This window comes from Brassica rapa, chromosome A06 (assembly GCF_000309985.2).
Source record: "Brassica rapa cultivar Chiifu-401-42 chromosome A06, CAAS_Brap_v3.01, whole genome shotgun sequence".
In the NCBI taxonomy this organism is placed as follows: domain Eukaryota; kingdom Viridiplantae; phylum Streptophyta; class Magnoliopsida; order Brassicales; family Brassicaceae; genus Brassica; species Brassica rapa.
The window spans coordinates 19,151,062-19,164,202 of NC_024800.2; the positions used below are offsets into that span (position 1 = coordinate 19,151,062).

Below are 13,141 nucleotides of genomic sequence, written 5' to 3' on the forward strand. Positions count from 1 at the left end.
ATAGTTTTAGTCGCTCTCTTAACTATTTTGATTAATATTCGATAGATAGCATTCTAATAATTTTGGGCCTTACATAAAAACAGACTTTGGGCCGGCTCATTAAGTAACAGCAAATATATATCAAGTAAATCGTCTAGATCAAATCTTCCTTATCGACATGATGTGAATTTCATTTGTCATAATGCAGATGAAACTAATGTTTTCATGTAACACTTGCGGAACACCATCTCCCCTTCGTATAGCCAACAAACATGGGAAGGAAGTTCTTCTCATGTCCATCACAAGGCTGCAACTTCTTCGCGTAAAAAATCCATGACTCACGGCTTCCATAATTATTAATACATTTTAATTGTTCTTGTGAATCTCTAAATTCGCCTTTTATTAATGACTCACGGCTTCTATTTATTAATACATTTTAATTGTTCTTGTGAATCTCTTTTTTTTTTTTATAACATCTTTACTTTATTGATATCAAATCAATGTAACTGATAACATGAAACATAGATTACAACAAACATGTTGTTATTAAGAATTTTAAACAGAGACAATGTTAACACGATGCTTCCTAACACATTTGTAGGATAGGCTGACTCGCTAGTTTTCCTCCATTTTGTTCTTGGTCTTGTATGATCTTTCTTGTGGCTCTCAACTATTGTGAGTAAACACTTTTCTCTGAATAGATCATTGGATGCGATCCATCTGTTACATCGCAATCCGTCCCAAACACTCCCGCTGCAGGAGATAACATGTTCTTTTGTAACTGTCTATAACATTGAAATTCTTTTGCTTTGAGACCAATAAAGCAATATCTTTGATTCGTTTTGTTGCAGAAATATCTTCAGACTTCTTGTTCCTAGTCTTTCCCCTCCATTCCTCTGTATTTTATTCTCAGATAAAGAAATTGTTTCCATCAATTCCTCAGAGAAAAGTAAGACCCTTGTATCCGATAGTGAACTCATTGCTTGACAACAAACTTTGACCTTTTTCACCGTAACAATCAACACCACAGAATCTTAAAAGAATGTGATTGGCATAAACAATATGAATGGCACTTGTCGTCTTACAAGTCCAAACATGAAACCCCAAAAGTATAAGTCACCGTGTACATACCATATCTTCAATTCTGAGTGTATAACACGCATCCATCTCTTGAAATCCCCTGGCCATGGCGGTTTTTTATGTCGATTCCTTGTGTACACAAGTCGAGATCCTTGAAGGATTATACCATCTTGCAACATGTACAAGGGAAGGCCATCGATATTGTCACTCCATAAAAATAGGAATTCCAACACCGGAGAATAACACTCCCATTGGGAGAAGAGAGACACGCCAAACACTCGACCAAAGCCCTTTAATCTTCTCAGCCAAATCTTGAGGATTGTTTGCCGGTGAAGAGATCCGGATGATCGCAAGCGGTGAGACGCCAACAAAACGCAATTTGGTTTTTTCCAAATCGAAATACTTGATGTCCAAATCAACATGATTTGGTTTGATTTCTAGACTAGCCCTAACTGTAAAGAAAAAACAGGAAACTCCGACGGCCGAAGCCGCCGGTCACGGATATTCCCGGTGAAAACTAGAGTGGCGGAAGTTTTCTTTAGAATCGCCTTTGGCGTCGCTTCTTTTAAAGAATAAATAAAAATCCTTTATTTCGTAGTTTTTGAGACTATTCTTGTGAATCTCTAAATTCGCCTTTTATAATGCCTTGTGACAGATGGGAAGATAGCATCAGCAACGGTACTGGAAATGAGACGACAGGCTATAATAGTGGTGGACGCGGTAGACGCTACGGTGCTCGTGGCCGTGGAACAAGCTTCGTCTCTGCGACTGGAGAGCCAGTGAGTGGGAGAAGGTGCTTCTCATGTGGTGATCCTTCACATTTTGCCAACGCTTACCCTAATCGTAACTCTAACGGTAACTTCTAGTAAAGCTACTTTACTTTGTATATTTTAGTATGAATTATTAGTGTGAACCCGACCAACATCCTTGGACTTGAACGGTAAGAACATATTTACAGTTGTCTTTACTAGACCAACGTTCTTTAAACAAAAAATAATTTTCTACTACGTAAATTCTAATCGAATACTCCCTCAGTTTTTAAATGTAGGTAGTTTTAGCAAAAATATTTTGTTTCACAATATAAGTAGTTTACATATTTCAATGCACCTTTTTCATTTATTGGATATTGTGTGACTAATAAAATAATGTTAAGCTTTTTATAATTGGTTGAATTAATTGATTAAATGATATATTTTTTTAGATAACAACTTTCTAAATATTTGTGCTTTTAAGTAAAACTACTTATAATTAAAAACAGAGGGAGTAATATATAATACTATAAGTTTTGTCATAGTAACATTGGATTTCAGTCTTGGGTCAACACAGTTAATTGGATGAACTTTAATCATAGTTGAATACTAATTAAGTTGTCGATGTACTTGTGAATTATACATGATTTTTCTAAGGGTTAGAGCACCCCCATTAGTGAACTTATGGGGAAGTTCACACAGATTCCAAAAAAAAAAAAAATTAAAATAATAAATAGTGATGAACTTGTCTCTCTCCACCTCTTCCCAATAAACCTGATTCATCACTGTAGCGCAGGCCTCACCGCACGTGGTAGCCCGCGATTGGTCCGAATTTTTTTTTTTTTTAAACAAAAATCAAACAAAAAAATAATAACAAAAAAATACTTTGTGAATCCCTTTCATGGGGTTCACTAATGGGGGTGCTCTTAGGTTTATAATTTATTTTAACGACAACGACAATAATAGTTAGCGGACACTTTGGTTCACAGTTTAGTATGATATTTATCAATGTACTTATGAAATTATACAATGGTTTTTCCAAGTGATTAGGTTTATAGTTTCTATTGTTTAGTGACCACTACCCTCATAATTAGCGGCCACTTTTGCTCATAATTATTAGACTACATTCCAAAAGCCCAAATCTATATTATGAAAGTCCATAAGCCCAAGTGTTTTAGGGTTCTAAGCTAGCAGTGACTATATATATTGTTGTTATGAAAGTCTTGTAAGCAACCTTGCTGCTCATAGAAGCAGCCTCCATTAAAGACTTTATGAAATCAAACATTTGTTTTAGTTCTTGAAGACAAACACACAGCTTCTCCTTTTCTTTATTTCTTTGCACAATAAAGCTCTTTGAGCTATGTCTTTCTCTCTTTAGTTTGTGTCTCAATAAGTTCTTCTAAAACACAAATCTCTCTTATTCTCAAATGTTATCATGGTATCAGAGCACCAGGGAGTAGATCTTTGGATCTATGGGTTCTTTCTTTCCCAAGCTTTCAACATACGACAGTTTCTACACTAAAGCTTCAAACTTTCCAAGTTTTCTTGTTTCAAGCAGTCAAACAAGACAGGGCTCGTCAACTACAAGCTTCGTTCAGAAAAAGTTGAAGACATCAACGACTGAATATGAAGAGAATCCGACAACAGCAACAACATATGAAGAGGTGAAGAAGGTTTCTGTAGAAGATGTTCCAGAAGTTGTCTCTTAGTGAAAACCCATGTCTGCAAATCAGCTATGTGGTGGTGAGAGCAACGTCCATTCAAAGAAAATCAGAGATTGTGGAAGGTAACGCATCTGGTTTCTCTTCTAAGACAGAAACTGAAGTAGTTTGTTGAGTTGTTGGCATGGCTTGAAAAAAAAAAAGAAAAGGAAGGGGTTTTAGTGGGGTATAGAATCATGAAGGAAAATGAATTAGGATATACTTTGGTTTGATTATGCTGGGTTTGTGGCTTATAGATTCTGGTCTAGCTGAATGCACACAAGATGTTTGCTAAAATGCCAAAGAGAACAACTGATTGTCAAAGTGCCGTGGTTTGGTTTTTAATGGGAGAGAGTGAGTGAAGGTTTATAATTTGTGGGAAGCAAGTTCTCTAAGCCAAGAAATAGCTTAGTTGAGTTAGGAGGAAAAGAAAACCCCAACTCATTGTGAGACAAATAGGTCAAAAGAACCTGAAGATGTTCTCACACTAATGTCTAGTCCAAGCTTTAGAGTAATCTCAGCCTACTGCATATGGTTCCTTGACTGCTCATGCTCCTGTCATCCTCATTTGCGGTTCAAACTTGGTTTCTTAGCTTCACCCGACACCAAGTTTGCGGGGGGATATTAGACTACATTCCAAAAGCCCAAATCTATATTATGAAAGTCCATAAGCCCAAGTGTTTTAGGGTTCTAAGCTAGCAGTGACTATATATATTGTTGTTATGAAAGTCTTGTAAGCAACCTTGCTGCTCATAGAAGCAGCCTCCATTAAAGACTTTATGAAATCAAACATTTGTTTTAGTTCTTGAAGACAAACACACAGCTTCTCCTTTTCTTTATTTCTTTGCACAATAAAGCTCTTTGAGCTATGTCTTTCTCTCTTTAGTTTGTGTCTCAATAAGTTCTTCTAAAACACAAATCTCTCTTATTCTCAAATGTTATCAATAATTATACAAAAATTATCGATGTACTTGTGAATTACATTATTTTTCAAGTAATTAGGTTTGTAGTTTCTCTTAGTTAATGACCACTACAATAGTAATAATTAACTACCACTTTTGCTCTGGAAATCATGATTTGCGTAGATCCCGGTTAGCTGGATTTCTCAAAATATTATATTTCACGTGCTATTCTAAATCGTGCTCACCAGATTATATATCTCATCTATAATGATTTTGTATGTTGTAGTGAGTTAATGTGGATCCATTTTCTTTGGTTATTATTTTGTTTGTTTTATATATCTCATCGTGGTCTTCTTCACCTTCGAGGGATATGATTTTAAATCAAAGATTCGAGTCAAATTAGACTTATTTTAGTACACCATGAAAGGTATTTTATTTCTTATCTTCCAAAACAATTTTAAAATAAAAGTTGTAGCGATACTAATAAGCTGCTGGGTTCTATTTTTACGTTTCATCCCGTTGGTTTAAATCACGATGGTAATGTGATAGCGAGATACTGATAACATGCAAAAGCTATTTTCACACCCAAACTTCAACATTAACAAATGGCCAGAGTTGTTATACTGTTTAGACATAGGATTCGGTCACGTCAGAAAGAAAACAAAGAAGATTTAGGATTCGTCTCTTGATTAATAATCAGTACCAGTGCGATATCTTTAGTGGAAGGCTGATATGCAGAATTTTTTTACCTAACTCCATCATACACTTTTATATGACTGGGAGCAAATAATGTAAGTTAATAATTAAGTGATGCTTTTGAGACATAATCTAAGGAATAAAATGTAGTTTTGCTTCGTCGTTCCCAAATCCCAATGTTAAATGGGTTGTTAACATATTTACTATGATTAACATTTGATTACCACATAAAACTGAACTCGTGGTAGCTCCAAAGCATTAAGAAAACCTTTGCACCAGTCTCTAATCCATCCAAATAAACTTTAATCACAAAGTTAACATCTCACCAATATAGTTGTTGTTAAAAACAAATTTTCTTTGTTTTTATATTCAATATCAGCTACATAGATAGAACAGAAATATTTACACATGATTTGACAATACCTACCAAAATGTTTGGGGGAAAATACAAAGCAAAATCAAATCAAACCAAATATAACAGAGACATTTTTGGTCTTCACGGACGGATCTATTCATGTCCTCTACTTTTTAGCTGATTTTTTTTTTTAATTCAGAAATAAAATAATGGAGGCGTGGCTACACACTTGACTGAATATGAAACATGCATGAATATTTTCGGGCGATGAGACATGTACGAAAATGACATTTAATGAAAGCTAAAATGATAAAACTAATAACTAAAAAAAAATAGTAAAAATCAAAAGTTTTAAGGAAAATAAATAAAGTGGGGGAGATATATAGGAAAAGATATTATTGGGTGCGGAATAAAAGAGAGAATGGAAGATATCGTTGTCCATTAACCATTCATTATTATTCGCTCGTGCTTAATTAATTAAAATTAATAATAAAAATAAAAAATTAAAGTCATGATCGGATCAAGAGGGTAATCAACGGCTCAGATTCATTCAAACCAGAAGACACAAAAACATGGCTCTCTCTCTCTCTATTTCCCACTTTTCTCCCGGAGACAGTTAACTTGATTCGCTCTCTCCTCTTTGCCTAATCGCAAAACGACAAACACGAGAGAGAGAGAGAGAGAGAGAGAGAGAGAGAGAGAGAGAGAGAGAGAGAGAGAGAGAGCGATTTGCTACTTAGATAGAGCGAGAGAGATAGAGAGAGTGTGCGAGAGTGAGTGAATCGCTAAGAGAAGAGATGACACCTAGCGGAGGAGGAGTGGAAGAACCGGCGACGGCGTCAGATGCGGAGGGTTCGGCGTTAGTGATAATCGGGGTGAAGCCCGACGAATGGAGCCGAGAGGTGCTAACGTGGTCTTTAGTGAATGTAGCTCGTCCCGGAGATCGAATCGTTGCTCTTCACGTTCTCGACTACTCTCTCGGTTTCTACCTCGTTTTAGATCTCTCTCTCTCTCTCTGTTTATTTTGTTTTTTTTTTAATTTATGTTTTTTTTTGTTATTGTTGTGCAGAAGGCTCAACGTCGCTTGTTTCGCTGGTTAGGACTTTCGACACTATGCTTGGTGTCTATGAAAGCTTCTGCAACTTAAAACAGGCATGTTTCGTTTTATTCTTATAAAAGTGGAAACTTTGAGGATAGGTTTAGTGAAAATTCGATTGGATGTTTGTAAACAGGTGGATTTAAAGTTAAAGGTTTTCAGAGGGAAGTCAGCGAGGAAAGTTCTTGTTCAGGAGGTGAAATCCTCCGGAGCTACAAGTTTAATCGTAGGTTCTTCGAAGAGACATCATACGATCCGTTCTTCAGCTTCCTTAGCTAAGTACTGTGCGAGGAATCTTGCCAAGGATGTCTCTGTTTTCGCTGTTAAGAGTGGCAAGATTATGTTCCGGAGGGTGCCTAGTAACAATGGTATGTTAAGGGTTAGATGATTACTTGGGTTTGTTCTCTGTTTAGATAAAGAAAGTTTTGTGCTTTCAATGTGTAGATGGACCACACATGATTGTTCCCTGTGGATCACCCAACGTTGCTATTGAAGCGGCAAAGATTGTGAACAGCTTTAGCCCTGCAAGGACGAGCTCACGCTGGAGTACAAAACCTAGTCGCACTTCATCATTACAGTCTACTGAAAGCTCAGGTGTAGACAATTCCTTGGCTTTAGTGCCAGTACAAACGAACGAGACTGAGTCAGGACAAGGTTGGCATTTCTTCCGGGGGTTTTACGGTAAACGAAGTAGCTGGACCAAAGTCTCTGCTAAGAGGGCTGTGCTTCAGTGGGTTTCGAGGCTAAGGGGTCGAAACTCAGAAGCTGTAGCGTATCTTGACAGGAAACGGAGTGATTCTGGTTGTGATGAAGATTGCTCTTCTAGCGTCGACGGTGAAGACGTCTCCGTTTCACGATCTGGTTCTGAGCATATGCTGTCTCCTCTTTCTCCCTGCCTTGGATCAGACAACGTTCCGGAGGAGCTGGAGGGTCTACATGAAAAATACTCCTCCACGTGTAGATTGTTCACATACGATGAAGTTGTGACAATTACCTCAAACTTTGCATCCGGTATGTCCCTTTCCTTGTTCTAACATTGGGTTTGGTTTTGGCATGAGTTCGCTAATGGATACATCTTTTTTTTTTCTTCTGTTTCCAGATAACTTGATTGGAGAAGGTGGTAATAGTTATGTTTATAGAGGAGACTTATCAGATGGGAGGGAACTGGCAGTCAAAGCATTGAAGCCTTGTCTGGATGTGTTGAAAGAGTTTATACTGGAAATTGAAGTCGTTACAAGTGTGCATCACAAGAATATAGTGTCACTCTTTGGTTTCTGTTTTGAGAACAATAATTTGATGCTGGTGTATGACTATGTACCACGAGGAAGCCTTGAAGAAAACCTGCATGGTATATAAACTGCATTTTCAAATTCCCTCTGGATTCTCATTTGAATTATCTATCTTGATTGTTCTCATTTATTGGTTCAGGTAATAGAAAGGATGCCGCCACCTTTGGCTGGCTGGAGAGATATAAAGTGGCAGTGGGTGTTGCAGAGGCGTTAGACTATCTACATAATACTCATGATCCAGAAGTGATTCACCGGGATGTCAAATCTTCTAATATTCTTCTGGCAGATGATTTTGAGCCACAGGTACTGACTGATACATTTCAATCTCAATCTTAGTGTTCATTCACAGATGCAATGAAAAAAAAAATTGATCTTAATTTTTGTGACTGACACTGAAATTATTTACTGGTTCAGCTCTCAGATTTCGGATTTGCCAGCCTGGCTTCAAGTGCTGCACAGCATGTGTCATGTGGGGGTATTGCGGGAACATTTGGGTATTTAATTTGTATCTTTAGTCCTTCCCTGATAACCATCATCACTCTATTAATCATCCTCATTAAACTTTCACGTTTCTTTTGACAGTTACCTAGCACCAGAATACTTCATGCACGGTAAAGTAACCGACAAGATTGATGTCTATGCGTTTGGTGTTGTATTGCTCGAGCTCATATCGGGTAGAAAACCAATTTGCGTTGACCAATCTAAAGGCCAGGAGAGCCTTGTCATGTGGGTAAGCATAGTAGTCCATAACTTTCACATTTTTCTATCCTGCAAATTATGCCATTGGGAGAAGCAATGTTACTCTTTGAAATGACTAAACTGCATCTCTTTCCCAGGCAAATCCAATCCTAGAGAGTGGCAAGTTTGCTCAGTTACTGGATCCAAGTCTAGAAGCTGATGATAGCAGTAATGATCTAATCGAGAAGCTTTTGTTAGCTGCTACACTATGCATTAAACGCGCACCTCATGACCGTCCACAAATTGGCCTCGTAAGCTACATCTCTACTTTCTTTGCTTCTAATTGCTCTGTTTTGGGGGGGTGATGTTAATTCATTATTAAATTACAGGTGGTAAAGATATTACAAGGCGATGAAGATGCAACGGAATGGGGAAAGCAACAAGTAAAAGCCTCAGAAGATGCAACGGCGTACTTGACAAACATAGAATCACACATAAACCTTGCGTTGCTTGATTTGGAAGATGATGCAGCTTCCGATAGTAGCCCTGAAGCTAGTAGTATCTCCGTTGAGGACTACTTGAAAGGGAGATGGAGCCGCACTGCTAGCTTCAGCTTCAACTAATAATTAATTAATAGTTTAATAACTAGATTTTAGCTGTTTTGACGATGCAAGTTGTGTGTAAATTTGTAATGGATTTTTCTAAGGTTTTCAAGAATGCGTCAGTTTAGAAAGAGTGAAGAGCTCTTGTAGAGAGGCCACCAGAGTATTGACTTTGTGTTCTTTGTGTTTGTGAAGAGTAGAAAATGTTTTATTGTTTTTTGAATGTTTTTTTTGCTTTGTGTATACAACGTTCTTTCCACTTGTTTTTTTTTCTCTCTTTCCAGTTCGGTTTTAAGGATACAAATTGTAAGCATTTCCAGTTCGGTTTAAGATTCGATATGAATAGAAATTGTAATTCTGGTTTACTTTTAAACCGTATCAAGGAATTAGAGTTTAGTTAAGCCCTCTTACACCAGCAGCCCTAGGAAACCCAAAAAAAATTATCACAGATCTTCTGACTTCTGTATAGATCAGATAATCAAACATTAAGATACTAGAAATATTATATTATCGAACAAAGGATATAGTAACCTAAAATCTTTGGATAAGTCATGAATTTGTTAAGGTTTCTCGCTGGAACAGAGGTATATAGAGGAAGGATGAACATCTAATGCAGAGTAGTTCCAGTTAGAAGCAAAATATGACACAAGTGATCTGTGAAGATAGAAAGATTGAGTTCAAAACAAGAAGATGCAAAATATATAATAACAACTGAGAAGCAGGGCCGTCCCATAATTTTGAGTGGCCTAAAGCAAAAAAAAACTTTTTGTGGCCTCTTATACAAATACCAACAATAAATAGTAACAAACAACCCATACAAAAGTACATCGAATGGTAAAAAATTAAAACTATATTGGAAAAAAAGAAGATATAACTACGATATGCTCAGTTACAAAAAAAAAAAACTACGATCTCCTAACTCAAATTAAACTATTAAACCATCTGACCTAAACTAATATTCAGTGACATGTGGCCTTAATGTTTTGTTTATATTTTGTGGCCTAAAGCAGATGCTTTAGTTGCCTTATAGCAGGGACGGGCCTGCTGAGAAGGAAAAGGTCTAGGAACCTCATGACTCATGAGAACATGTTCTGAGGCATACCACTATATTCCTCACATATTCACATCACGTCTAACTTGACAGAGTCATATGCTCAATGTAAATCTCCAGTAGTAGAACATCATTACTCCTTAAAGGCAGATCAAGTCCATAAGGCACAATTAGAAAATGTTTCAACGTGAACAATTTTTGATAAACAGGTAGAGTCGTATTCTCTATGTGTCGTACATTCCTCTGTTCGTTCAATATATGTGCCTGAGCCCAAAATATTGATTTTGCTTCTGCTAAGTTAAGCGTGTCCATAGGATTAATGTCGAGACTACTAAATTTTTTATTATTCCTTCCTTTCCAAATTTACCGTAGTATCCATGAAACTTGACGATCATCCATCGCGGGAAAACTCTCCAGAAGTGATGATCCATATTTGTGAAGAGAGAGTTTGTTGGAAAAATAGCTAGATTTGAAGGTATCTTTGAGAGATCTGAAACCTGAAGTGCTGGATGACATTAAAAACACACATGGTTTATCGATTCTTCATCGACTCCACACCGTGCACAACGTATATCCCCATGTATTTCCCGCGCTTGCAGCTTCTTCTTGATTGCTATACACTCTGTCACCAATTGCCATAGAAAATATTTTATCTTTGGTGGACACCACATTTTTCAACAAAACGCCTTCAATGCATCAACCGTGAGTCCAAACATTAATGGTGGTTTGTCCCTGTCTTGGTAAACCCGTTCTACCTGATATCTTGATTTAACCGTATATTTTCCATTGTTTATGAAATGATTCATCCCTATATACTATCTGAGTTCTGCTCAGTGGTATGCTTTCTATAATTTTAAAATCATCTGGGTCCACCAAAGTCTGAAGTGCCTTCGAATTCCAAGTTCCCGAAATAGAATCAATGAGAGAATCCACGGTGAAGTATGGGTACTAGTTGTGTTGGTTTTTACTAGCTGGTCTCGGACGAGTGATTGGGAACCATGGATCGTTCCATACATCTATAGATGATCATTACCCCACCCTTTTAATTACTTACTAGAGTTTATTCCGCACATCATGCGGGTATATTTTATTTTATAAATATTTAATTTTGATATTATTATATAAATCTAAATATACAATTTATATCTTAGTGTTATATATTTTATAACATTTTAATTTTATTGTTTAGATTTCTTATTATTTTATTAATATAGGAGTTTGTTTAATACATTTTACTTTTTTTATTACGTTTTCAAGTTTTCATAATTTCAAATAATCAAATAAAAAATATTTTTCAACATATGATTTTTGAAAATATATAGCTGTAGAAATAAATTTTTAACATATGTTAATAACTTCATTTGTATAAAAAAATCTGACATGATTAACAAATTGAACCCGTTTTAGTGGTAGATGATAATTTATTTAAATGAAAGCATTATATTACATAATTACGAAATTCATTAATGCAATATTTAATAAAAATTATTTCAAAATTTAGTAGGATTTTGTTAGATTTTTCTCAACAGATTTTGTTATAACTGAAAATAAAATTCAAATATATAGTTAAAATTAATTTATTATTAATATTCCTATTAATTATTATGTCATATTATGTGATTAATGAAATGGTCCTAGTAGACTTCTATATAATAGATAAAAATGGTACTTCTCTTTTAATAGAGAAGATTTGCTTACGAGAGATCTAGCAGATCTCTAAAAACTAGTAAATGTTAGTAATTTATTAACAATTTTACTTTTAAAATTTAATAAATATATAAGTTTATTTTTATTTTTATTAATTTTAGATAATAAAATAAAAATAAAAATATTTTTACATAATAATATATAGTAATTTTTGGATAATAACATAATAGATAATATTGTTAGATAATGATAATATGATGAATAAATCTAGTTGATCATTAAACACAACTAATATATGAATTATCTTTTATTTTTTAAAAAAATATTTTATATATTTTTAGATAATTTTTGTAGGATAGCACTAAAAAAGAATCAAAATGAACAAAATGTTTCATTAAAAAGGTAATTATACATTTATACCCCTAGGGTAAACTAATCAAAACCTTAGGGTTTATAGTTGAGGGGTGTGGATTTGGGTTTGAGGTTTAAAATTTTATAAAATAGAAAATAAATCTTAAAAATTTTAAAACAAAATTTTTAAAAATAGTTTGAAAAAGTATTTTCGAATTACAAAAAAAAAATTCAAAAAAAATTATAAGAAAGTTCGTTTTTGAAAATATTTAATCTAAAACAGAAATTTTTTTATATATATTTAGGGTATTAGTGTCATTTTACCTATTAAATGAAACATTTTGGTCATTTTCTTTCGTGTGGTCTATTTTTGTGACCAAAACTTGAAAATGATCTATTAGGGGTGGGCACTTTACCCGAAATCCGAAGTGGCACCCGAACCCGATCTGAAAAACCCGAACCGAAATCCGAACCGAAGTAGCAAAATATCCGAACGGGTATTGAATTAGGAGAGATTGGATATCCGAACCCGAACGGGTAATATCCGAACCCGAATGGATATCTGAAAATAACCGAACATATGTATAATTAACCTTATATTTCTAGTTTACATCTTTCATTTTATATAAAATATTTATATTGATACTACACATACTTTAAATTCAAATGATATACATACAATTACGTAGAAAATGATTTGCTATTCACTTAAAATTCATGTCAAACTTTTTATTTCAACAATTAACAAAAAGTTACATCCAAAATTTAAAAACAATAACCAAATTAATGTCTTTTTAGTTTGAAAATGTTATGTCTAAATCTATTAACCATTCAATCTATTAAAAAATAAAAAAATTAGTTAAGTGAAGTTATATATTTAAATACAAGAAATTTGAGAAATGAAAATTTTCATTTTTTTCTTCAAAATCTAAATATCCGAACCCGATCCGAAATAACCGAAACCGA

The 13,141-nt window shown here is 34.8% G+C and overlaps 1 protein-coding gene across 2 annotated transcripts; it reads left to right on the forward strand.

Annotated features, from left to right (window-relative positions):
* Nucleotides 1-6,015: 6,015 nt before the first annotated feature.
* LOC103873811 (probable serine/threonine-protein kinase PIX7) lies at nucleotides 6,016-9,392 on the forward strand. 2 transcript variants are annotated; one of them, XM_033273418.1, is made up of 11 exons: nucleotides 6,050-6,127; nucleotides 6,160-6,442; nucleotides 6,531-6,613; nucleotides 6,694-6,925; nucleotides 7,002-7,568; nucleotides 7,657-7,905; nucleotides 7,986-8,149; nucleotides 8,261-8,340; nucleotides 8,429-8,576; nucleotides 8,683-8,835; nucleotides 8,914-9,392. In XM_033273418.1, exons 2-11 carry the CDS (start codon nucleotides 6,259-6,261, stop codon nucleotides 9,145-9,147), a joined length of 2,094 nt encoding a protein of 697 aa, XP_033129309.1. In that variant the 5' UTR covers nucleotides 6,050-6,127; nucleotides 6,160-6,258; the 3' UTR covers nucleotides 9,148-9,392. The 2 variants fall into 2 exon arrangements, with proteins under 2 accessions (XP_009150459.1, XP_033129309.1); XM_009152211.3 differs by having other exon boundaries at nucleotides 6,016-6,442.
* Nucleotides 9,393-13,141: the final 3,749 nt, after the last annotated feature.